The sequence below is a fragment of the Esox lucius genome, chromosome 7 (genome assembly GCF_011004845.1).
Source record: "Esox lucius isolate fEsoLuc1 chromosome 7, fEsoLuc1.pri, whole genome shotgun sequence".
Classification (NCBI taxonomy): Eukaryota; Metazoa; Chordata; class Actinopteri; order Esociformes; family Esocidae; genus Esox; species Esox lucius.
In genome coordinates this window covers 18,450,624-18,478,422 of record NC_047575.1, presented here as the reverse complement: position 1 = coordinate 18,478,422, position 27,799 = coordinate 18,450,624, and the positions used below count along the sequence as shown (strand labels likewise).

Below are 27,799 nucleotides of genomic sequence, written 5' to 3'. Positions count from 1 at the left end.
CAAGGTTGATATTGTTTAATGACAACATTAAAATAAGAGGAATACAGAAATACCACCATCACAATATTTTTTCAAATACCAACATTCAAAAACAATGAATGAATTTAAACTTAATATAAAAAGAGCTAATAATATGTAAATAAATTGGTTATTTAAGGTGTATAAAGGGAACATTTAGATGTAAAATTGTGTCAAACACATAAAAAAAACTGCGATGTGCAAAAATAGTAAATACAGACATACAACGTTTGTTATTTTACCACCATGCCAACAACACAAGACATGACAAAATAATCAAACACATAAACAGATATGTATTTAGCATGTTGAGTTTCAAAGTGCATCAAACAATTGCAAAAAGAGTAATACAAAAAGTCTTAAAAATGACAAGCCACTTTCACAGAAATTACTACAGCTATTGAATGTTAGGTTTGTTCATTTTTGTGGGTAATTTAATTCAGTTTTTTCATGATGGGCCAAATCCAAATCTGATCTGTGTGTGTAAATCAAATGATCACACTAGTTATTGGGCCTAGTTGGATCTACATATATTAGATGTCTTCAGGCTTTTGCTTTCTTGTCTTTGCGTCCTGTGGTTTCTGAAGACGCATCTGCCTTCCTTTTGTGAGCCTTAGAACACAAAAGACCTCATAATTAGATCAAATGCATGTCTACTAATAACTATTAAAACATACATAAACACTGATCCACTTTTCATGGTAACATGGCTCGCAATCCTCAAGATGGTCAGCCAATTACTCTTACTTTCCCTGGAAAATGTTAACCCCCTCTAAGAAAAATAACAACAGTTTTTTGGTGAAAACAATTGTGTACCATATGATCTTAAAATCTGTATACTGTAGTGAAATGGTAGGATAAATTACCATCTGGCTTTTGGGGGTCCGTTTCTTCTTTTCAGCACGCTCCTTTTCCTCAATCTCCAGATTTTCTTTTTCGATTAGGGAGATCAGTGTGTTGCAGCGTCGCTGGAGTTCCTAGGGAAAGAAGAAAGCTGTTAACAGAGAAAAACAAAACCATAGTACAATAGGTGTCTGCTGTTTTTCTGTTAGCCAATTAGGCCTACTATTTTTCAATTTATTCAATATTATACTCTGGTGTGGCTATTACAGTTTGTGCATATAATATTTCAATAACCAAAAATCATTCTGAATCTAGAACAATAGTGTTCTGTGCCATGAATTCAAATCATAACTCATAAAAACACTTACAATCCTATATTCTGCCATACCTACTATAAATAATGTGAAAGGAAAGCAAATAAGATTGTCTCTAAATGCACAACAAATGTACTATAATCTGGTGTATAATTAAGGACATAAAACACGCTTTTATGATGGGTCCAGGAAAAATAAAGGAGTATTACACTAAGACACAATAGTAACCTTGTTCATTGACAATCCCAGACACAGTTCAGGATTAATATAAACTGAACCCACGTCTGCTCACCTAACCCTTTCTAACACCATTAACACTGTAAAATGTTTCAGGGCATATTGTACCATGGCAGTTCGGGACTTGATGAACCAGTCAAATCTGAACTGGGGAGCGTTCCGTACACACTGTCGCAGTTCCTCATAAACATTCTCCTTGTCAAAGCCCATCTTATGAAGCATACAGATAAGGAACCTGTCCTCCTCCTCTGTGTAATTCTTCCCTTTATTAGTTCCATACTGAATCCTCAACTGGTGGAATGGGGCCTTATATCTTGCAATCTGAAATTAATCAATACAACATTTCCATTTTTTTCCATTTCTTTTATAATCAGCCAATGTTACTATGGAAAATATATTTCAGATACAATCACTAAATTTTACAGATCAATACAAAAAGAATGATCAGCCATTATCCAATAACATTAAGAAAATCTAAACAATGTTTGTACAATAGTTCACCTTAGCATCCAGTGCCTTTTTAATGCTGATCCTCCTCTGGATGCGGGACTCGCCACGCTCGATCTGGGCCATAATTTTTTCAATATCTTGGAGTTCATTACATCGCTCCCAGAAAACAGCTTGAAAATAAAACAGGAATATTTATAACAAGAAAATTATGCCACATTGGGAAAATAGTAATAATTTGTAATAACTTTGGTTATTTGAAACAGTTGCAAGAATGGTTCATTAGCAACCACAATTATAATCAAATAAAAGATGAGAATGACTATGACGATGACCTCCGTTATCTTACCAGAATATTCAATGACTTCTTCAGGGCTTTTCCCCTCGACTTCCCGAGCAATATTGTCGATGTCATCACGGCCATATTTCTCATTGGCTTTAATGAACTGATTGAAATCTCGCTTGTTCCAACTTGTGAACCCCTGAGATTAGAACATTGACCACAAACACAGCACTTGTTAAATTCCACCTTTAAAATGACCAATAGTGTGGCACGTTTTGGTACAATACTAGAGGGATCATACTAAAATAATTCATTAATCAATTGTGATTAGATCATTGTGATAAGATTATTGTGTCTAGCCTAGCACAGTACCTGTGTAAGAAGTTTCTCCTTCTCCTCAGTCTCTTCAGGACTCAGGGGCCCTGCCTCATCAATCTTCCTCTGCTCCTCCTTCTGCACCTGGGCAGAGTTGGGAATGTCAGAGCTCCTGGGCACCTGCAACAGCACAGGGAACAGGACAGACACACCGCTCCTATCAGAGACAACCCTGATGAGACATGAAACTCTCTTGCTATGATGCTAGACGAGAGATCACTAAGTCTGGGTGATGCAGATAGACATGTCTGTAGGGGACCCAGGCTAAGCGGGCAGCCCTGTACAGTACCCTGGGATCAGGTGGCATGGGGGAATGTGTATGTGTGTGCATGCTGTTTGTTCTGGCACCATGGAGAGGCACAAGCTCCAATCTGTCTCAGCTGAACAGTCTGCCTTGTAGCCAGTGCCTCTGCCCATACACTTAGGATGCTACTCACAAATGTCAAGAGTTGACACACTTCTATGAACTCTATCTACACAAGGCTCTGTGAAAGCCCAAGCCAACATATTTCAAAATTGTAAAATTGGTCAAAACAAATAGTACCAGCAAGGGAAAGTCAAGTTACAATAATATGTGCAGGAAACAAAAATCCAAATGTAAATATACAGCTAAACTTAATGCTAACAAAGACAACATTGGCAAACTTTCATTATCTATCAGATAATGTAACTAGAGCTCTTACCTTGTAGCCAATCGTCTTCCTGTAGAAAAGGATCTCCATCTCTAGCAGTTCAAAAAGACGAGGGGGAAAGAACTGAAAGTCCTGAATGTTGGGCTGTTTTGGGGGACGGGGGGCCTGAAATGCATTCAGTATTAATTATGATTAACATGCACACTTCTTCCATGGACATCTGATTTCTTACCTGACTGGCCATAATTATTTGGAAGGAGGAAACAAGACAAATTACTGACTACTGACTAGGAACTCTTCCATGGACATTGGCGCTGTGCTTAAATAAGCATGTAATTTATAAGCAGGGATGCAATGCAAAGAAGCTAGCCTTGGAGTTTGTGGGATTTATCTATGAGTGCACATTACCTTGGGGGCTCGAGGTTCACTGACACGCAGAGCCTCTCTGAAGTAGGCATCCACTGCATAGTTGGCTTTCCTCTCTCTTTTAGGAGGCTCGATCCACTCCATCATACTCAGCTACAGAAAAACACCAGGCCATGACACAAGGTGAATCACTCCATCATACTCAGCTACAGAAAAACACCAGGCCATGACAAGGTGAATCACTCCATCATACTCAGCTACAGAAAAACACCAGGCCATGACAAGGTGAATCACTCCATCATACTCAGCTACAGAAAAACACCAGGAAATGTGTAGGCGAATCACTTCATCATAATCAGCTACAGAATACATCAGTCCATGTCACAAGGAGAATAAACAACATACTCAGCTACAGAAAAACATCAGGCCACAACACAAGGAGAACAACCATCATACTCAGCTAAAGAAAAACACCAGGACATGAGTAGGCAAGGTTCAGTAAGAAAACCTCCTTGTTTCAAATCATTAAGAAATCTTATACAGTTGAAACTTATATTTTGGCAGAGGCCCCTGAATTAAAGTCACTGGCTTTCAGGTAGCTGTATCATTGCAAAAACTTGTTTGGCTCTGCGATTTCCACTGTCTGTGTTTTTTGGGGGGGTTAGTAATAACCCCTACCTAGTCATGCTCTAGTGACTCAAATTGTGAGCTCAATCAAGGAAAACACAGGAGAGTGCATTCCCTTCAGCACAAGGAGTCTGCAAGTCTTTCTGGTTGAGTGAGCAGCATGATAAGAACAAGAACTGCGTCATAGCATGTCTGTTGTAGGAAGGACACATATGTCAACATCAACTGTCCCGAGTCTGCTGGGAGTTGTGGTGATATGGCAAGGCCTTAATCACAGAAGGAATTTCACAGAATTGGAAGAAGAGGAATAAACCTAAAATGCACACTTGTGTGACTCTCATAACAAAAGGCATGTTTCTAACAACTACATAACTTTCATACTGGGAACATGTAATGGGCTGTCACTGTTAGACTTACTGTAGCCCTAAAAGTCAAAAAATCTGCAATTAGCACAACTTTGGCATAAGTTTGCTTATTTGGAGCGGGTCGCTTACTACCTGATCTGTTTGCTGAAATGGAACAAGGAAGTTTGTGAAGTGGCTCAAGCTTTTGGCTTTAAAATGTACCCATCACTCTTGTAATGTTTTTGCCCAGTCGGAATGAGATGAGAAGGCCTGCATGAATACAAAGAAGATACAAATTGTTGTGTCCTTGCGTTTCGGTTTTGCTCTGGCAGTAGAAATATGGGGTGAAGTCAGAGTAAATGTGTGGGGATTAAATGGAGCTTTTGACAGTTGACAAATCTATTTTCATTGAGTCGGAGCAACATACTGTTAGTGTTTTATCCCCAGCTCTCTGTCTATCAGTGAAGCTGATGTAGCCTACAATAAACCCTTTGTTTTCAAACTGGTGATTTAAACTGATGAAGGATAATCCAAATCTGCTTTATCGACCCCACTGCTCACCAGTGAACTGCTCAGCTGTGCTTCAGAAAGGTATAATTAAAAGGCAGCAATTAAGATGAATTTGACCTACAACAGCGCATAGGCTGTTCATAAGTAGTTTAGTCCACTGTGTTAATTTTTCACAGCAGATTTAAGATACTCAAGAAGCTTCAAAGATTGGGCAGCGATTTTAGGCCATGTGATCACTCAGCATTCGTCTTACCTCCGTTCGCTAACTCACCTCATACTGTGTTTTGTTGACCACCCAAGGTTAGTGCTTGGCCTTTAGCCATTGGCATTGCTCAAACAGTGGACTGTAATCGCAACCTCTGAGCCAATCAGATAAAAGGAAAAGAAACCGCTAGTAAAAGTCAATGAGGGAGGCAGTATTTATATTTCTTGCACGTATGCAAAACTTAGAGGAATCATTTTGACCTATATTCATATTTGGGGAAATAACACTTTCCTTGAGTCGTTCCAGAAGGTCCATGGCGTCCGTTACAACAAGCCATTATTCAACTTTGTCCCAGCATGGCATTAACAACTTTTAGCATTGTCCAAATTCATGAATTGAACCTATTCGTTCAGAACAACAAAAGCTGCACTGCAAGCTGAAACCTACTCCAAAACACTTGGGTTGTAGCACGAGGGTACAAATCCACCCACCACCCCTGCCTCTACCAGTTTGGTTCCATTACCTTTTGTGTGTGTGTGTGTGGGGGGGGGGGGGGGGGGGGTCGGATACATCATCAAGTGATGGCAATGCGTTACCCCAGAGGAGCAGAACTTAATGCCAAGACATTGTATGCACATTGGTATTGCATATTTTGTTTTTAGTGGCGTTTTCTGTCTGAATTGCCATTTCAAGTTGTTTTGAACAGAACATTTTATAAGATGAGGAAAAACAAATTAAGTACCTGCATTAATGCTGGAATGTATGCTTTCTTTTTATATATCAAATTCATAAATTAATCAACGTAGTAGTCAACAAATTAATTATCAAAATATAATTTTGTTGTAGCCTTAGTATTAAGTCACTATATGACATGTGCTCACCTCATTTCATGGTTAGAGTACTCTAAACATCTATGAATCACTTAAGTCATGTCTACCTCTATGACACAGTATTCACAAAATTCAAAAACGGATCAAATTTAACCTGAACGGAACTAGCTAATCAAAGTAATGTACCATATCAAGCTGCTTGATGCTATGCAGGTCCTGAGTCATGACAAAGCATGTAGTAATTTGACACCTTTTGCTTCTCTCTGTAGTCTTCCCCTTCAAAGTTGTAGAGGCTGGTCTCTGCTCCTCCAGTATCCACAGTGAAGTTCCTGAGGGAGCTCTCTCCCAGAGACTTCATCCGCTCGTTCATTTCAGCCGTCTAACATAAGTCAAATGGACAGATGAGCACAAAGAACACAGCAGCCAGTCTGTCAACCAAACATTGTCCTCACATGGCCTTCACTCACCTTCTTTGCCCCCCGTTCTAAGATGGTGTTTATGTCTTCGTCGGTGAGCTCATTGTCTTTGGAGGCAAAAACGTGAGTAGCCCCATGCCTGATCATTTGCAGCATTTCATCTTTTCCCAGCTTGTTGGATTGCTCAATCAGCCTCCCTGAGAGGTAAAAACATGAGAAGTAGTAGGGATTGGGTAGTGAAAGTAGAAGACCCTAACTTACATGAATATCTTTGGTGCTAGATCAATCTATAATCTGCTATGCCAAGTATCTGTATACCTATATATAGTATATACATGGTATATGTGAGATCCAATTTGGGCTTAAGAAAAAAAGTATTTCCTGCCTCAAGGTCTGGACCATTGCAAAACAACTCTTGATTATGGGCTCAGACATGTATCTTTTTGTAATGCCAAATGTAAAGGATTTGAAGGCCAGGACAAACCATGATAAACTATGAAGGTGCCAATCAAAACCATGATGAGTACCTTGTTGTATAACAATGGAGTCTAGTCTCAACTTCATTTCAGCTCTCTCTACAATCCTTTCTTCGACTGTATTATCAGTGATGAGGCGAAATACGCGCACTGGTTTCTTCTGACCAATTCTATGAGCCCTGTCCTAAAGAGGCAAAAACAAACACACTGATTGTACAAGGAGCAAGCCAGTGTTATAAACTAACATCATTATTATACGATTTTAATACATAACCTACAGGTATATTTTTACAACATTTTTCAAACGCTTAATATGAAGTACTTTTCTAAGAAAGCCACAGCTGAAATGTTTCTCTAACCATTGCTTGTAGGTCCACTTGGGGGTTCCAGTCAGAGTCATACAGGATGACAACATCTGCTGTTGCCAGGTTAATGCCCAGACCTCCAGCTCTGGTGCTCAACATAAAAATAAACTTGATGCTGTTTTCAGCATTGTAGGCCTCTATAGCTTCCTAGAAACATGGCCAGAAAAAACCAAGCCATTAGTCAGACATAATGTCTACAATACAATATTGTTGACATAAATACCCTTTACACAAAGAGTACATTTTAAGAATTGACCAGCACATTCAATAAGTAGAGTGAGATGAACCATAGATATTACAGCAACAACAAAACATACCTTGGTTGGTTTAGTAAAGTGTTAAATCTGTATATTTAAGTAATTTAGCAGACGTTTTATCCAGGGTGACTTACAACAATGGTTGCATACATTTGAATTGAACCCACAACCCTGGCGTGCATACTATACCAACTAAGATACACTGAACCTTACTGTTCCACTATAGCTGCTTATGGTTTCCTTATCAGCTGACGATATGCCCAGTACCTGTCTGGCTTCATGTGGAGTGTTTCCATCTAGACGGCAGTACTCATAACCTCTCCACATGCAGTAGTCCTCAAGAATGTCAAGGACCCTGGTCATCTGGCTGAAGATGAGAACTCTAGACCCTGGCAACCAATGAGACAAAGCAGTTTTTCCATGAGGTAACAGAACATCATACTAGGGAAGTGATGATAAGACAATTGGCTTACCATTTAAACAGTAATTTTTTTAAATAATTTTTCTGTTAAAAAATATTTTGTTTAAATCATAGAAATCCACACAAATGTTGATGATGACAACAAGTGATGTCAACATCATCATCAAACAGGCACTAGACTTAATTCATGCCGGACACTGTGTGGCACATTATTAGAAGATATGACTAATCAGTGGAAGGAATTAGTTTGCTGTTAGTTGCTTGACTAACAGACAAACATTTTGCCTTTATTTTATTAACTGTCTATGTTAAATTCTGTATTGACAAAGTTTTGGCATTCAACTTTTTTGGACATACACTACCTGGCCAAAAGTATGTGGACACCCGACCATCACATGTATGTGAGCTTGTTGGGCATTAATATGGACCTTCACTGGAACTAAGGGACCTAGCCCAAACCCTGAAACACAGTCGCAGACCATTATCCCTCCTCCACTAAACTTTACAGTAGAAAATATGCATTCTGATAGGGTTCTCCGGGCATCCACCACACCCAGATTCATCCATCAGACTGCCAGATAGTGAAGTGTGATTCGTCACTCCAGAGAACATGTTTCCACTGCTCCAGAGTCCAGTGGCAGCATGCTTTACACCACTCCAGCCAACGCTTGGCATTGTGCATGTTGATGTAAGGCTTGCATACAGCTGCTCGACCAGGGAAACCCATCTTGTGAAGCTCTCAATGCATAGTTGTGCTGATGTTGCTTCCGGAGGCAGATCTAGTAGGACAGGAATTTCACAAACAGACTGGTGGCAAAGGTGGCATCCTATGACAGTGCCACATTTAAAGTCACTGGGCTCTTCAGTACCACTTATTGTACTGCCAATATTTGTCTATGGAGATTTCATGACAATGTGTTGGATTTTATGCACCTGTGATCAGTGGGTGTGGCTGAATCACCTGAACTCAATAATTAGTAGGGTTGTAAACATACTTTTGGCCATATAGTCTAAATGGAGCTACAGGTGCTGGTCATATAATTAGAATATCATCAAAAAGTTGATATATTTCAGTAATTCCATTCAAAAAGTGAAACTTGTTTAATGTATACGTTCATTCCACACAGACTGATATATTTCAAGTGTTTATTTCTTTTAATTGTGATGATTATAACTGACAACTAATGAAAACCCCAAATTCAGTATCTCAGAAAATGTGAATATTGTGAAAAGGTTCAATATTGAAGACACCTGGTGCCACACTCTAATCAGCTAATTAACTCAAAACACCTGAAAAGGCCTTTAAATGGTCTCTCAGTCTAGTTCTGTAGGCAACACAATCATGGGGAAAGACTGCTGACTTGACAGCTGTCCAAACACGACCATTGACACCTTGCACAAGGAGGGCAAGACACAAAAGGTCATTGCTAAAGAGGCTGACTGTTCACAGTCAGCCTGTTCCAAGCACATTAATAGAGAGGCAAAGGGAAGGAAAAGATGTGGTAGAAAAAAGTGTACAAGCAATAGGGATAACCGCAACCTGGAGAGGATTGTGAAACAAAACCCATTCAAAAATGTGGGGGAGACTCACAAAGAGTGGACGGCAGCTGGAGTCAGTGCTTCAAGAACCACCACTCACAGACGTATGCAAGACATGGGTTTCAGCTGTCGCATTCCTTGTGTCAAGCCACTCCTGAATAACACACAGCGTCAGAAGCGTCTTGCCTAGGCTAAAGACAAAAAGGACTGGACTGCTGCTGAGTGGTCCAAAGTTATGTTCTCGGATGAAAGTACATTTTGCATTTCCTTTGGAAATCAAAGTCCCAGAGTCTGGAGGAAAAGAGGAGAGGCACAGAATCCACGTTGCTTGAAGTCCAGTGTAAAGTTTCCACAGTCAGGGATGGTTTGGGGTGCCATGTCATCTGCTGGTGTTGGTCCACTGTGTTTTCTGAGAACCAAGGTCAACGCAGCCGTCTACCAGGAAGTTTTAGAGCACATGCTTCCTGCTGCTGACCAACTTTATGGAGATGCAGATTTCATTTTACAACAGGACTTGGCACCTGCACACAGTGCCAAAGCTACCAGTACCTGGTTTAAGGACCATGGTATCCCTGTTCTTAATTGGCCAGCAAACTCGCCTGACCTTAACCCTATATAAAATCTATGGGGTATTGTGAAGAGGAAGATGCGATACGCCAGACCCAACAATGCAGAAGAGCTGAAGGCCACTATCAGAGCAACCTGGGCTCTCATAACACCTGAGCAGTACCACAAACTGATCGACACTGATCGTCTTAAGTAATATTCAAATTTTCTGAGATAGTGAATTTGGGATTTTCATTAGTTGTCAGTTATAATCATCACAATTAAAAGAAATAATCATTTGAAATATATCAGTCTGTGTGGAATGAATGAATATAATATACAAGTTTAATTTTTGAATGGAATTACTGAAATAAATCAACTTTTTGATGATATTCTAATTATATGACCAGCACCTGTACTCAACACTGATCAGTTGAAGCATAAGTAACATTATGCCTTCTCATTGCAATTGTTCTAATTGTAACTATCACTTTCTGGAAAACTGCCTATACACATGTGCGTGCAGCGCTTTGGCCAGCCCATTAAACTGGAAGGCATATAAATTCCCCTGACAATGTTCTTAACCTTGCAACTAACATGTTGCTCTCTGTCGAACAAGTACTGTTGCTGGCAATTGTAGAATTATTTCTCTGTAAATGTTTTTAGTTGCTTCCCAACAACAAATATTTATTTCCCTGATTCAGTAATGGAGCAAGACATACATGTGATGGAAAGACATACAGTTATGGAAAGACATACAGAGCAAGACATTCTCTTTAGACCTCAGTAGCCAAGGGGAGTATCTGTCGAAAAAGTGTCCCAGATTACCTTGGAGGTAAAATGGCAAGACATTTTCACCCATTTGCACTTAAAAACATTTTTATAAATCTGTCAACAAGTGTCACTCATCTAAATAAAACTATTGTAGTGTAAAAATGCTTCAGATGCAAATATCAGGCAAGGGTTCTCTTAGTTTAGAAAAGGACAAAACAGCGCCTGTGCAGCCAGGTGGAACTATTAGATGTAGGGTTAACAACCTCACACAGTCCTCACAGCCGGACAACTTCATCATGGTTACTGGAAAGAAATGCTGTCAACCTTCTAAACCCGGGTTGCTCTTTTAGTTGACAGAGACTTTTAACCAGTTTTCCCCATTAGATGTGTCGGACTCAAGAGCCTGAGTTGTCTCTTATGGGATTTGAGCAGCAGACACTTTCTGACAGTAGCACTCAGAAACAAAAAACCCTAGTCATCAGCGACTCTATTACCCTCAATATGAGACTGAAGAACCAGCCAGCGAACATACATGTTTTCCAGGGGGCAGGGCTACTACTGTAGATGTGCAATCGAGGCAAATTACTAATGCTAATAATGCTAATTACTGACTGAGACAGAGCTAAATAATGGATTGTTTATATATTCCTAATCGAACATTAAATATGACTAACAAAATAAATTAAACCTGGATGCATTGTATTGCAAATGTAGCTCAAAATCTAACCAGCAATAATGGATTGAGACCACTTCCCCCTCCAAAATTATAATTTAACAACAGTCAGTCCTCCAAACACGGCGAGTGGAGTTTAGACCAAAAAGCTCTATTTTTGTCTCATCAGACCACATGACCTTCTCCCATTCCTCCTCTGGATCATCCAGATGGTCATTGGCAAACTTCAGACGGGCCTGGACATGCGCTGCAGGATTTTAATCCATGACGGCGTAGTGTGTTACTAATGGTTTTCTTTGAGACTGTGGTCCCAGCTCTCTTCAGGTCATTGACCAGGTCCTGCCGTGTAGTTCTGGGCTGATCCCTCACCTTCCTCATGATCATTGATGCCCCACGAGGTGAGATCTTGCATGGAGCCCCAGACCGAGGGAGACCGACCGTCATCTTGAACTTCTTCCATTTTCTAATAATTGCGCCAACAGTTGTTGCCTTCTCACCAAGCTGCCTGCTTGCTATTGTCCTGTAGCCCATCCCAGCCTTGCGCAGGTCTACAATTGTATCCCTGATGTCCTTAAACAGCTCTCTGGTCATGGCCATTGTGGAGATGTTGGAGTCTGTTTGATTGAGTGTGTGGACAGGTGTCTTTTATACAGGTAACGAGTTCAAACAGGTGCAGTTAATACAGGTAATGAGTGGAGAACAGGTTAAAGAAAAACGAACAGGTCAATGAGAGCAGGAATTCTTACTGGTTCGTAGGTGATCAATTACTTATGTCATGCAATAAAATGTAAATTAATTATTTAAAAATCACGCAATGTGATTTTCTGGATTTTTGTTTTAGATTCCGTCTTTCACAGTTGAAGTGTACCTATGATAAAAATGACAGACCTCTACATGCTTTGTATGTAGGAAAACTACTTTGTTCTGATAAAAACATTATATAGTTTTATCGCCAAGCCCTAGTGTAACCTAATAAACAATTAAATAAGGGTAATTTTTGTATATCTCTAAACCATAGAAAGTTTTTTTTTCTCACCTGGCTCCCTTTAGATACTACATCCTACAAAAAACATCAGACCAAATACGCTTAGCCGTAGAATATTTCAAATCTCCATCACACATGTTCTGGCATTTCATATCCCTTTCAATCACAATGTAGTAATTAAGAAAAATATGTTTTTCAAAATGTTTTCACAGAAAAGATAATAATTAATTTGTCTATGTATGTAACTGTCTGCAATCGAAGTAAATCACTTATGATATTGATTGCCATTTCCACCTTAGCAGTTTCAGATCAGTTAGTCTGTGTGTTATTCTGCTATTATCATCCTCCTTATTCTGATTTTGGATACACTACAGTAAAAGCATAACATTCTCATAAAGGGTATAGCACCTTGCTCCTGGACTTTGGGAAGCAGTTTGTCCAAGGCCACCATCTTGCCGCTGTTGGTGACTAGATGAGTGTCTGTGGTGTAAGGTGGCCCAGGTTCGGCCCCATCAAACAGGTATGGATGGTTGCAGCACTTTCGCAGCTGCATCAGGATGTTCAACAGACGCATCTTGTCTGTTTTTCCAGAGGAATTGAGGATGTCAATGTCCTTCATCAGAATCCGTGTGTACCTAACAAAAATCAAACAATAAATATAGGGTTAAACTTCTTTAGTAAAAACATAGAACTAAAAGATTTATGTGCAACACCTGAAATAACTCGGCCTGGAATATTTCAAACAAGCAATAGTAATGTTTACACAGTGTATTACAAGGTTATAACCTTTATTTACAGGAATGCTGCACTTAATTTTTTATAAAACATCTCTAAATTTGAAAATGTTTTGATGCCTGGTATACATTTTTAAATGTATATGGAGTACATTTGTCAGGTAATATATTATTTGGCCATTGTATTATACATTTTTAAATGTATATGGAGTACATTTGTCAGGTAATATATTATTTGGCCATTGTATTATACATTTTTAAATGTATATGGAGTACATTTGTCAGGTAATATATTATTTGGCCATTGTATTATACATTTTTAAATGTATATGGAGTACATTTGTCAGGTAATATATTATTTGGCCATTGTATTATACATTTTTAAATGTATATGGAGTACATTTGTCAGGTAATATATTATTTGGCCATTGTATTATACATTTTTAAATGTATATGGAGTACATTTGTCAGGTAATATATTATTTGGCCATTGTATTATACATTTTTAAATGTATATGGAGTACATTTGTCAGGTAATATATTATTTGGCCATTGTATTATACATTTTTAAATGTATATGGAGTACATTTGTCAGGTAATATATTATTTGGCCATTGTATTATACATTTTTTAATCACACGGTGGCCCAGGGTCGTCCAGCAATCTAAGTCGTGCTCATGAACTGCTGAAGCATGGGCTCGAATCCAACCTACTGCTCTTCTAGCAAAAACTCTCCTAAATGTTTCTACTTTCTGTCCAATAAAGCAATAAAATACCAGAGAAAATATAACTTTAAAAAACATCAACAGTAAGTGCATTCGCCCCATGCCTCAACATAAGTTCTTTAAAGGGAAAGCTGTAAAGATTCAGGACACTTGACACAGGGATTTAGGAAGCACCTGCTCAAAATTTACTTAAAGCATACAAAAATGCATTAGGTAACTGGTATCAAAATCAGGACTCACAACAGCAATGGTTTAATGAAAAACAAGACTTGACAAAAGATTGTGGTAGTGGTGCGTATAAATAGTCAAGGGGTGATTATACAGTTGTGCTCAAATGTTTGCATACCCTTGGAGAATTGGTCATATATGTACCATTTGTAAAGAAAACATGAGTGAGCAGGCAAAACAAATGTCTTATTTATTATGGGATTCACATTCAACTGTAGGTCATAACAGAATGGCACAATCATAAAACAAAACATGGCAACAAAGAAAAAAATGAATGGAACCCTGTTCAAATGTCTGCATACCCTTAGTTCTCAACACTGTGTATTGCCCCCTTTAGCATCAATGACAGCGAGCAGTCTTTTGTAATAATTTTATTTTGGTCTCGTCACTCAAAATGACAGTGTGCCAGAAGCTGTGAGGCATGTCAAGGTGTTGTCGGGCATTTTGTAACCTGGCTTTTTTGTGGCATTGGCACAGCAAAAGCTTCTTTCTTGCAACTCGACCATGCAGCTCATTTTCGTAGTATTGTCGTATTCATGCTCCTTGAAACAACCACACCGGAGCAGCCTGTATTTCTCCTGAGGTTACCTGTGGGTTTTTCTTTGTATCCCGAACAATTCTTCTGACAGTTTTGGCTGAAATCTTTCTTGGTCTACCTACCTACCTATTTCCATCTTCTTTTCCATTATTTTGTTACACAGGTCTTTTGACAGTTATTTTCTGCTTTTCTGCTCTAGCCTGCTCAGTGCATCCACATGACAGCTAACAAACTCATTGACTATTTATACACAGACACTAATTGCAATTTAAATAGCCACAGGTGTGGGAAATTCACCTTTAATTGCCATTTTCACCTGTGTGTGTCGCCTTGTGTGTCTGTAACAAGGCCAAACATTCAAGGGTATGTAAACTTTTGATCAGGGCCATTTGGGTGATTTCTGTTATCATTATGATTTAAAAAGGAGCCAAACAACTATGTGATAATAAATGGGTTCAAAAGATCACTATCCTTAAATCAAATATTTTTGCATTATAACCTGAAACCGGCACAGTGGATGTTATGGGTGTCACAAAAACAAACATGAGGTGGACTTGATAAGTTTTTATATAGTACCTTAGACCAGTCTGTGAGGTGATTATGGGAAAAACAATGTGTAAATATTTCAGTGAGTGTTTAATCGACCTGAGCCTGTGAGTTTGAACCAAATACATACCATTCCCGCTGCATTTTACTCAGTCCAAGGTAAATCTTCACCTCTTTTTTGGGAGGTAGATTTTTCTCCACTTCAGCCTTTATGCGACGCAGAAGGAAAGGCCTCAGCACCTGAACAAAATGCACATTGCACAAGATAAATGCTTTACTAACAGAATATTTTTGTTTTGTTACCAATGTATTGCCATTTACTTAATAGAACATATAAAACAGCTTACTGCATGCAGACGCTCCACAAGCTTCTGGTCTCCAAGACAGTTGTTGGTGTCAAACCAAGAGTCAAAGTCCTGAGAAGTAAAGAAAAAGTTCATTTTTTTTCACAAAAGTTCAAAAGTGATTATAAGTTTGAAAAAGAGTGTAAAGATGGTTTATGCCTTTACTTTAGTTGCAGAGGGTATTGTCTTGGGGAAAGGACAGGATACATATAATCATCTGTAGACGGTGTGTGTGTGTGTATATGTGTGTGGGGGGGGGGGGGGGGGGGTTGCCCAAAGCAGATTTCCGTCTGACACATCATGCTAAGACAAGAAATAATTCAGGTCAATCTGTGTTCAGTGAATCACAAGGGCTCATTGAAACCAAGTGTAACTGGAACACCAAAAAACATAAAGATACTGCTGCAGGGTCCTTCGAATGAAAACATAAAAATAATGCAGTTTATTTTGCCTGGAGCGACATAACTTGACTTTCCTCCACTATTTAATATGACTTGAATACTAATGTAAGGTAGAGGAATATCACTACTAGAGAAATATAAGGAGAACAGACAGAGCAAGGACTCACGTTGGCAGAGTTAAAGACATCAGGTAGCAGAAAGTTGAGGAGTGACCACAGCTCATGCAGGTTGTTCTGCAGAGGTGTTCCAGTCAGGAGGAGACGGTTGGTTGTTTTAAACTCACGGACAATCTCTGACAGCTGACAACATATAAAATATGTCATTTTATTTTGTGTTTATAAATACCTGGTTTCATTATTGAACGACAGAATGAAAAACTACATTATTCTTGGAGTACCTTGGATTTCTCATTTTTTATCCTGTGAGCTTCGTCAATGACTAGGTATCTCCAGTTGAACTTCTTGAAGACAGATTTCTCTCTGATGACCATCTCATAAGATGTGACACAAACATCCCATTCACCCGGCATCATGACATCACGGATAAACGCCGCCTGTCCAATGAGGACATCATTAAGTCAAAGCAGGACTTCCTGGTCAAGACGGCACTTTTTTATTAATGTCAATGTGAACATACTCTAGCATCCTTGTCCCCGATAAGACATACAGCCTTCAGGGTTGGTACCCAGCGTTTGAACTCATTCATCCAGTTGTGAAGCGTTGATTTGGGAACCAGAACCATATGGGGGCCAGGAATGTTCCTGTAGTGCTTCAAGTATCCCAGCAGTGCAATTGTTTGGAGTGTCTTCCCCAATCCCTGAAGACAATAGACAACCAGTGGCACTTACAACAATCCTGCAATTTCTATCTGAAAGTTATATTACAGTTAGACACACTCAGTAGTAGAATTGCTCCCAGAGTCATGTGGCTGTGGCTTGCTTTATATAGCAGGTACAGACATCAAGGTATTCAGTTACTGTTTGACTGAACATCAGAATATGTAAAACAAGTGACCACAGCAACTTTAAGATTGATAGAATCGTCTGTACGTTCCAGTCTCTGAGAAACTTCCTCCTGGGCTGTGCATGCACAACAGCGTTTCGGACTTAAGAATGGTAGGGAATAAAATACATTCAGTTAGCGCAAGTCCTCTGGGTTATGATGAAAGAAGTTGAAGGAGAATGGCAATAATCATGCAATAATCATTAATGGCTTAAAAAACATTTAAGCCATTAACAGGTTCTGTAATAATAAAACCTCAACCTTAACCATCACATATAAAGTCTATATTTTGAATAAGGTACACCAAAACATGGGGTAAATGATATAGAAAATTATATTTTGAGTAATTCTGAAGGAATCCTGTCTCGGGATTATTGTAACCACATGGGTGTGTAGTAACAAATAATGCCAAGACTAAACGACCTATCTGAGGCCACAGAAGAAAGATTACGTTAAGTCTGAGATTTGTTATTAAGCAGATTCCAAGCAATTCTATATCGCTGAAAAACTACATAGGCCAGGTCATCCCACCAAATTCAGCCCAAGAGCTGAACGAAATATTCTCATAGACATTTCTAAGGAACCCAGCATAACATCAAATGATCAACAGGCCTCTCCTGTCACAATCAATGTTCATGTGCATGAGTCAACCTTCAGAAAGCAGCTGGACAAACTTGGCCTACAGGGGGGGTTTAGGGAGGAAGAAGCCTGTGCTCTCTAGAACAATGCGACAAAATAACACTCAAGTGAAACTTTATACTTTTGTTAAGGACTACAGTAACCTACCGGAGCATATATTATGGTATAAAAAATTTTTTATTGTAAAGATATATGGCAGGGAAAGTAATTCTGTATTCCTTTAAATTTGTTATTGAAAGAAACAGATGCCTATTCAGAGATTTGTTTGTTAATTATATTTATATTGTCTTTAACAGATGTTGCTACAATATACATTAAGCCTTTATCACTTGCAATTACGATGTGGATATTTTTTTTAGACAATTCAGATTTGCCAGAGGTTGTTGGAGTGGGATGCTGACTGAATCAAACACAGGCAACAGACGCAGCATCTATCAGATTTCTGAAGGTATAAAATGTTTTATATTCTCCAAAGCAACTGTGGCTGATTACATTCAAAACCATCTTTCCTTCTTCACTTATACAATGCATGGTTCCCTCTCTCTCTACACTTCTCTTGGTGCAGTCTCTGCAGTATGCGTAAAACAGCAACATGTCTATGGAAAGGACCTGACATTTTTTTAAATCTGTTTTTTGGTGGTTCAAAATGTTTTTGTGATGTTGGGACTGGCTTTGGTTCAGGCTTCAGATAATATTGCTTGGGCCAGACCGAGCTAAAATATTTTTACGGCAAAAGACAACAAACATTTACAATGGGGAAGTACAACGGATAAACCCTCACAACTTTCTCATGTCTGTCAGATTTTGGTAGCAACCAACCTGTTCATAGTCCACATACAGTGGGGAGAACAAGTATTTGATACAATGCTGATTTTGTAGGATTTCCCACTTACAAAGCATATCATTTTTATCATAGGTACTCTTCAAATGTGAGAGACGGAATCTAAAACAAAAATCCAGAAAATCACATTGTATGATTTTTAAGTAATTAATTTGCATTTTATTGCATGACATAAGTATTTGATACATCAGAAAAGCAGAACTTAATATTTGGTACAGAAACCTTTGTTTACAATTACAGAGATCATACGTTTCCAGTAGTTCTTGACCAGGTTTGCACACACTGCAGCAGGGATTTTGGCCTACTCCTCCATACAGACCTTCTCCAGATCCTTCAGTTTTTGGGGCTGTCGCTGGGCAATACAGACTTTCAGCTCCCTCCAAAGATTTTCTATTGGGTTTAGGTCTGGAGACTGGCTAGGCCACTCCAGGACCATGAGATGCTTCTTACGAAGCTACTCCATAGTTGCCCTGGCTGTGTGTTTTGGGTCGTTTTCATGCTGGAAGACCCAGCCACGACCCATCTTCAATGCTTTTACTGAGGGAAGGAGGTTGTTGGCCAAGATCTCACGATACATGGCCCCATCCATCCTCCCTTCAAGACAATGCTGTCATCCTGTCCCTTTTGCAGAAAAGCATCCCCAAAGAATTATGTTTCCACCTCCATGCTTCACGGTTGGGATGGTGTTCTTGGAGTTGTACTCCTCCTTCCTCCAAACACGGTGAGTGGAGTTTAGACCAAAAAGCTCTATTTTTGTCTCATCAGACCACATGACCTTCTCCCATTCCTCCTCCGGATCATCCAGATGGTCATTTGCAAACTTCAGACGGGCCTGGACATGCGCTGGCTTGAGCAGGGGAACCTTGCGTGCGCTGCAGGATTTTAATCAATGACGTGTTACTAATGGTTTTCTTTGAGACTGTGGTCCCAGCTCTCTTCTGGTCTTTGACCAGGTCCTGTCGTGTAGTTCTGGGCTGATTCCTCACCTTCCTCATGATCATTGATGCCCCACGAGGTGAGATCTTGCATGGAGCCCCAGACCGAGGGAGACCGACCATCATCTTGAACTTCTTCCATTTTCTAATAATTGCGCCAACAGTTGTTGCCTTCTCACCAAGCTGCTTGCCTATTGTCCTGTAGCCCATCCCAGCCTTGTGCAGGTCTACAATTGTATCCCTGATGTCCTTACACAGCTCTCTGGTCTTGGCCATTGTGGAGAGGTTGGAGTCTGTTTGATTGAGTGTGTGGACAGGTGTCTTTTATACAGGTAACGAGTTCAAACAGGTGCAGTTAATACAGGTAATGAGTGGAGAACAGGAGGGCTTCTTAAAGAAAAACTAACTGATCAAATACTTATGTCATGCAATAAAATGCATATTAATTATTTAAAAATAATACAATGTGATTTTCTGGATTTTAGTTTTAAATTCCATCTCTCAAAGATGAAAGGTACCTATGATAAAAATGACAGACCTCTACATGCTTTGTAAGTAGGAAAACCTGCAAAATCGGAAGGGTATCAAATACTTGTTCTCCCCACTGTATCATAGTACACAACAGGAACTTGCCCTGTATGACAGCAGCACCCATTTCATCAATGCCAATAAATGTCATTGTCAAAAGAGATGCACTAAGCAAGCAAGATGGTAAAGCAATTCAACATTCAAACTTGATACCTATTTATCAAGCAATGTATATTATGAATTTCCAGAACTACATCAATCTATTCTGCCATGAATGCCTTAATCTGTCATGGAATGTTTGGTCTACCACAGCCTACAAGTGCACTCCACCAATATTGGCATCCTTGGCAAAATATGAGCAACTGGCTGAGGAAAAAAAAAATCTTTATTGTTTGTCCTCTTGATCTATCATTCAAAATATAAACAAAAATGTAATCTTTAATTAAAGTAAAACAACTGAAAGATATTTTCATAAAGCAAATATTTTTCTCAAATATATGTACGCAAGAATAATTAGCACCTCTTCTTTTAATACTTTGTGCAACCTCCTTTTGCCAAGAAAACTGCTCTGAGTCTTCTCTTATAATGCGTAATCAGGTTGGAGAACACATGGCAAGGGATCTGAGACCATTCCTCCATACATAATCTCTCCAGATCCTTCAGATTCCAAGGTCCATGCTTGTGGACTGTCCTCTTCACATCTTCCCACCGGTTTTCTATGGGTATTAGGTCAGAGGACTGGGATGGCCATGACAAAACCTTGATTCTGATCACAGATACAAACCATATTTGTGTTGATTTTGAGGTGGGCTTTGGATCATTCTCCTACTGTTTTAATGTACTATCTGCTATACAGTGATACCATGTATCTTAACAAGTTGTCCAGGGTCTATGGAAGAAAAACAGCCCTGCAACATCAAATATTCACCTTCATATTTCACAGTAGGGATGACGTACTTTTCTGAATGGCTATCTTTCGGTCTACGCCAAACTCACCTCTGGTGTTGGTTTCCAAAAAACCCGGTCCTATTGAATTTCCCTGTAACGTTTGGCAAACTCTTGAGTTTTGAGTTTGTTTTTTGATCACAGCAAAAAAAAAACATTTAATGGCAACCCTCCTAAACAACGTGTGGTTATGTCTTATTAGTTTGAGACTTTCTGTGCCCACGACCCAACTAACACAACTATATGCAATTCTCCAACTGTGATCCTTGGAGATTCTTTGGCCACTCTAACCATCCTCCTCAACGTGTGTGGGGTCAATATAGACACACATCCTCTTCCAGGTCGATTGTTAACATCACCAGTCGCTTAAAATTTCCTAATTATTGCCCTGAAAGTGAAAATGGAAATTGTCAACTACTGAGTTATGTTCTTACAGACATTTCCTGATTTGTGCAGCTCAACAACTTTTTTCCACACATCATTACTGTATTCTCGGGGCTTTCCCATAGAGATGATGGTATTATGGGAATTTGGTCAGCATGTCACGTCATAAGTATACCCTAGTAAAACAGGAAGTCATGGCTTACCACTTAAGTGTTCCTAATCATTCAGGTAAACTTAAACATTTTAAATATGAATGGAAATATACTTCAGGTCGATTTTACTCATACATTTCCAGTTGTGCCAATAATAGTGGCACGTTTTGGAGAAAAACATTTATATATTTATATTTTTGATTATGGTGAAATTTCAATGAAAGACCAAGAGGATTTTGGTTTTTTTCACAGCCCGTTCTACTCTATTTACCCAATATTAGTGGAGGGATTCGTATTTCTAAAACCTCATAAAGTTGTGATTATCTAAATCAAAAGCTATTTAAATATGGAAATACAGTAGGATTTGCTCCACTGGTTTTGTTTGTAGGGCACTCATATAGGATTAAATTATGTTAAAAGTCAAAATAGCCTATTGGCTACTGTAAATAAAGTGGGTACAACCTCAGTGTTCATTGTATTTGCATGCCATAGATTCTCACAAGGTTTCTGCGCAGAAGCCCAGTAACCAAAAATATCTAAGGGAATATTGCTGATATGAAAAACTAGGTTAACATTTTGACAGTGAAGCTGTCTTCATCAGGGTATTAGCTGAAACTTCAATAGAATAAATAATTGCATTTAAGTTTATAGTGTGCAGCTTTTGCTTTGTTTTTCATATTCGTTACCATTTCATCAGCCAGGATTCCATTAATGCCATTTTCATAAAGAGAAATCATCCAGTTGAGACCTCTGACTTGGTAATCTCTCAGCTGTCCATTTTTTACATCTGAAAAAGAAAACAGGTTTTGTCATTAATAGATAATGAAACTAATTATAATCTTATCCAACATCAGCTGTTCTCAAATTGGAGCTAATTAAGATTAAAGAGATACACCTTCTATAATACAACACAGGGGTATAACTGTTACAGTTCAAGATGTGAATTTAAAAACAATATAAAAACATTATACAGGATGGGGACTCTTCAAAGCGAACCAAGACGTTAGCTGCCTTCCTGCTTTCCGATAACAACTCCTCGTCTTCTTCTTGTTCTGTTCGTCGATGGCGATTACTGTAAAAACACAATTGACAGGATTTTTTTTATTTTATAATTATATATTCAATAATATGCCTTCCTACAATGGTAAACTGTTTATTAACATAATTATTGCTTAGTACTTATGGATTATTCACCATTATAAACCAGGTAGTTTGGGTCCTGGGTGCTGATTATTTGAAAGCTGTCGTATATCAGACAATATAGCACAGATACAATGCAAAATTACTTGTTTACTGTTCCAATTATGTTAATAATAAGCTTATAATAGCAATACGGCCCAACTGTGGTTTGTGGTACAATCCCAAATAACCCTGCTAAGGGCTGTATCCAGACACTCCATGTTGAATTAAGCATAATTACAGCCTGCAGCTATGGTACATCCACCAAATAAAACACCTCCTCTGTCCTCACTGATTAAATATGAATTGTTTATTTTCAATAACATAGACCTGTCATTACGATTTTTCTTATTAAACCAAGTCAGTAGTGACATACTCGCCAACAGAGAGGAGATTTTGTTTCTCATCCTGTTTAACACGAGGTCGTCCAAGTTTCACTTTCAGGGGTGAAGTAGGAGACTTCTGAGACGTAGGCTGGATGAAGTGGGCAAAGAGTTCTGTTTGCTTGAGCAGAAACTCAAACCGGTTTGCTCTATCTGTTTTCTATATTAAAAAAACAAAGACACACCAAAAGGTAATTTTTTGTTAGAAAGGATATATGATGTAATGCTAAACATTCTTATCAGCACCTTGGTGTGAGAAAAAAATCTTTAAAAAGGTAATTCATTGTAATTGTTTAAATTATTATTATACTGATTACTAATCATTATAAACGACCTCTTTCATTCATATTATCCTTCTAACATCACACTGCAATAACCCACATTTACCACAGTGTGGAGCTCGTTGTAAAAGTTACAAGTATTTTCTTAAACATCTGGCCCAAAAATTAACACTGTGACTACTGTGTGTATTCCCTATTATAATATCTTACTGCAAATGTATTGATTAATTAACATTTCTATTTAGATATCTAGGCTATAGAGTTTGTGACAAATCAATTTGTCTCACCCTTTTCTCCTCATATTCTGGATCCACCTCTCCCTCCACCTTGGTCACAACCTTTGGAGGTGGCTTCAGCATAAACGGGGGGTCATTTGCCTGAGCACAAACACAGTAGACTAAATTATGACATTCTCAGAGAATTGTACATTTATTAGGAAAATTCATCACTAACATTCAGTGTACAGTATAATTAAATAATATTTTATTTTTAGTGATCATATTAACTGAATATGTTTTGTACGGTATACCATTTTCTGAAGTCATGCAACATTATGCATAAAAAAATTCAAGATTTGAGATTTAGTTGGCTTCATGTGTCGATTGTTGCCTACATAATCTGATTATGAAATGTGAACTGAAATACAAGTTCAAGCAGAACATTTTGTGAAACTGTACAAGTACAAAAAATGCACCACCCTCTCCAACTTTGAGAATATTTTCACATGGCCCTCCACTGTACAAAATGGTGCACTACATTTCAAACTGTTCCTAAGTACACCACTTGTTTTAAATAAATTTAGCAAAATGGCTAGTTACTGCGGATGTAGGTTTAACCGAACTTGACAGGCCACAAAACAATTAACAGCCTTAGTGTTCAGCGGAGACAGCTGATTTGTTGTAGGCTGCTCTTGCTGCGTGACTGCTTTGTGCTGCCTGTGCTAGTGAGACAGACTACAAGCTACAGCTAACGTCAGTGGTTCGGTCTGGTACTCAGTGGCATGTCAACATAAAACTGGAACCATTTCGAAGTCTGTGCGAATACTGGCTAAATAAAACTGTATTTCACGACGATAAAGATTGCGATGTTTGCTGCCCAGCGTCTGTACGAGGTACAGATGTGCAAGCCTTCTTCCCGCCATGCCCCCCTCTCCACATGAGCAATACAGCAAACTTCTAGCTCTTACAGCTGTACGACTATTTCTGGAAAGGCGTGCAGTTGCTTTCAAATTCTCACCTTTTCCTCTTCTGACAAAGGCTCTCTGGAAGTTGACGGAATCTCTTCATCGGACATTCTGTGGACTCTGTTATTATTAACAGTAATTTTAGACCAGGCTGGACAAGTTATACATAGCTAAAACCCCTACTACGTCATTAAATAAACTGTGTGACTGTACATTGAGAGCATACGCCCCCTTGGTAGGATCTCGCGTGTTTACATCGGTGAAATATCGCGACAATGGGACAAACACCAAATAAGTATTATTTAAAACCGCAATTCGCCCCTTTTCATTGATATCAACGAACTTGTATATGATAAAAAAGAAACGCTTGTTAAAAGATTGCTTTACTTAGCTTGACTGTAGCTGGTGCATGACGTCAAACCATTTATCAATGTATACAAGAGTATACATTAAGGAAAATGTAATACATGGTTTCGGTGTAGTGCAAATCTTGAAGTGGAAATCTATTAAAGTAATGGCGCACCACATCGCACATACATCACATTTCACATAAAACTAAGTAACTGGTTTCTCACATTAAGTGCTGAGCTATAGTGCCAAACAAATGTTGGGACATATACGTATTTAAGGGCATTTCTTTATTTTTACTATTTTCAAAATTGTAGAATATAAGTAAAGACATCAAAACTATGAAATAACACGTGAATTCCTGTAACAACCAAAACATTGTTAAACAGATCAAAATATATTTCAGTTGCAGTAACCACCACATGCCTTGATGACAGCATTTGCACACTATTTGCATTCAATCAGCTTCATTAGGTAGTCACCTAGAATGCATTTCAATTAACAGGTGTTGGGACCCATTGGCTCCTCCACCTTGTTGGGTTTATGGCCATATTGAATATGTGAAAAATGCTTCAAATTATACTTTTATAGTAATAAACAGCCAATCTTCATGTAACTTGATAGGTGTATGATAAATAACTATGGCTGCCAATTGACCAATTAACCTTCAAGCAGGTGTAATTTTACACAAACACCAATGAGCCAAAACATTATCACCACTCAGGCGAACAGTCAACGAATAACAATGATCATCTCCTAACAAGGGCACATGTCTGGGTAGATGTTGGATGCAGGAGTAAAGACCTGAGTAACTTTGACAAGGGCCAAGTTGTTATGGCCAGACGACTGGGTCAGAGTATCTCTGAAATAACAAGGCTTGTGGGGTGCTCCCGGTCAGCAGTGGTGAGTACCTACCGAAAGTGACAGGGTGATGGACACCCAAGACTCATCGATATGCGAGGGCAACTAAGGCTATCCCGTCTAGTCCGAACTGACAGGTCTCAATTCGATTGAGCATCTGTGGGATGTGCTGTACCAACAAGTTCGATCCATGGTGGCTCCACCTAACAACGTTCAGGATCTGCTACCACAGGACACCTTTAGGGGTTTTGTAGAGTCCATGCCTCGGCAAGTTGGTGCTGTTTTGGTGGAACGTGGAGGACCAACAGCATATTAGGCATAATCATAATCATTAATCATAATGTTTTGGCTCATCAGTGTAATGCATATAAATAAGACACTTTTGATCAGCTGATAAAAGCAATTGTTGATTAATAATTTAATTCATAATGTTTTGGCTTATCAGTTTACATGTATATAAGACCGTTTTGATCAGCTGATTAAAACAATGGTTGTAAATGTCAAAACCAGTACTACAATATAAAATATGCAACTAAATTAAGTTTGGTTTTCACAGCATCACATCATTTCACTTAATTTGTGTTTGTGGACACAGTATGGGTGGGTGGACAGGTGTTTTGGAACAATGGACATTTGGTTACAAAAAATGTATCTCTTAGGGGTTATGGTAAAAAATAAATTAAAAAATTGTTCCAAATAAAAATTATAATTTGTTTTACATTAATTCAAATGTATTTTGAATTTGTAGGTAGGCAAAGTATTTCTCGCAACATTTGAAACCACAGACACCATTTTCACTTGCAGTTGGTGCCCTCTTGTGGATACCTGCAGACAACAACAGAGAAAAGAAAAGATAAAAAACATCAAATTAACAAAGTGAATATACAAAGATGGATGGTCTCTGTATCCCTGATGGGGTACAGAGACCAACTTTACGCAGACTGTTCCTCCACATCAGACCTGAGAGATGGATAGGGTCATCTACAAAGAATGGAAAAGAATTGCTGTTGACATCTAGGCTCTTGTGGAATAAACAGACAACAGTTAACATTTCAGTGTTTTCAGAAAGTATTCAGAGCTCTTCAGAGATGTAAAGTACAACATGAAAGTACTTGGTTGGCTGTTTTCATCAGTTTTGGGAAGTTATTTTTAATTAATGGCTAAATGTAGTTAAAAATTAACCAGTGTCCTTAATTGATAATTTTTCCCTTTTCCTTTTCATTTCATTGATCATTGATTATGAACAGAAGGTTATGAACTCTTTACCTGCTCATTTAGATCTTATTTAGAAACATCTAAAATAGTGAAATTTCACATGTACATAAGTATTCAGACCCTTTATTTAGTACTTATTTAGCGCCTTTGAAAGATGCCCCAGTTTGTTGCAATAACAGCAAAGAAACCATTTTAGAGTAGGCATTTTACAGTAGATTGTTAGTGACACACAGCTCCGGAAAAGAATAGTTCAATTTGCAGCGGTCTCTTAATTTGAACCCTTCTGTTCCTCACTCAAAACCTTCCTTTTCGACTTTTTAGGAAAGGAAACAAAAAGGTGCAGTGGTGTCTTAATTTTTTCTGGAGCTGTATCTTAATTATAAATTTCTCTAGCCACGGTTTTCAATAAACATGACTCAAATCAATGAGTTTTAACTAGATCTAAAATACTACGCTCTACCCTCGCATTACATTCAGCTACAGTTAGCAAAAACATTAACACACATTTAACAGTAGAAATAACTAATAATGTACCCCACCATTTGTTGTACGAAATATTCACACTGTAGCTTGAATAACAACAAAGTGACTGCATTTTTGTTTGTTAATAGCTACATTATCAACTATAATGCACAGGCATTCAAGCTGATTCAAGCTGATGGATTCAAGCTGATGGAAGAGCAACTTTGACTGAAATAACCACTTGTTACAACCGAGGTATGCAGCAATGCATTTGTGAAGCCACAACACGCACAACCTTGAGGCGGATGGGCTACAACAGCAGAAGACCCCACCGGGTACCACTCATCTCCACTACAAATAGGAAAAAGGGGCTACAATTTGCACGAGCTCACCAAAAATGGACAGTTGAAGACTGGAAGAATGTTGCCTGGTCTGATGAGTCTCGATTTCTGTTGAGACATTC

At 38.6% G+C, this 27,799-nt stretch overlaps 1 protein-coding gene across 2 annotated transcripts; it reads right to left on the bottom strand.

Annotated features, from left to right (window-relative positions):
- On the bottom strand, nt 1-24,675 carry smarca1 (SWI/SNF related, matrix associated, actin dependent regulator of chromatin, subfamily a, member 1). 2 transcript variants are annotated; one of them, XM_010902030.4, is made up of 24 exons: nt 24,504-24,672; nt 23,555-23,644; nt 22,980-23,146; nt 22,396-22,496; nt 22,111-22,211; nt 16,636-16,815; nt 16,397-16,552; nt 16,167-16,298; nt 15,602-15,670; nt 15,385-15,494; nt 12,892-13,118; nt 7,813-7,934; nt 7,283-7,435; nt 6,975-7,107; nt 6,499-6,644; nt 6,282-6,410; nt 3,558-3,668; nt 3,201-3,314; nt 2,515-2,637; nt 2,209-2,341; nt 1,914-2,032; nt 1,521-1,733; nt 885-995; nt 1-630 (listed from the first exon to the last, which is right to left on the bottom strand). In XM_010902030.4, the coding sequence occupies exons 1-24, from the start codon at nt 24,558-24,560 to the stop codon at nt 562-564; spliced, it is 3,066 nt and encodes a 1,021-aa protein (XP_010900332.1). In that variant the 5' UTR covers nt 24,561-24,672; the 3' UTR covers nt 1-561. The 2 variants fall into 2 exon arrangements, with proteins under 2 accessions (XP_010900332.1, XP_010900333.1); XM_010902031.4 differs by lacking the exon at nt 1,521-1,733 and having other exon boundaries at nt 7-630; nt 24,504-24,675.
- Between the last annotated feature and the right edge of the window lie 3,124 nt (nt 24,676-27,799).

What these genes read in the sequence shown, in the direction of transcription:
- smarca1 (XM_010902030.4), bottom strand. Translation starts at nt 24,560, where the DNA reads ATGTCCGATGAAGAGATTCCGTCAACTTCCAGAGAGCCTTTGTCAGAA. An exon ending in TAGAACGGGGGGCAAAGAAG is followed by an intron (nt 6,411 to 6,498) that starts GTGAGTGAAGGC and finishes GACTTATGTTAG; the next exon opens with ACGGCTGAAATGAACGAGCG. An exon ending in ACTACAGAGAGAAGCAAAAG is followed by an intron (nt 3,669 to 6,281) that starts GTGTCAAATTAC and finishes GTTTTTCTGTAG; the next exon opens with CTGAGTATGATGGAGTGGAT.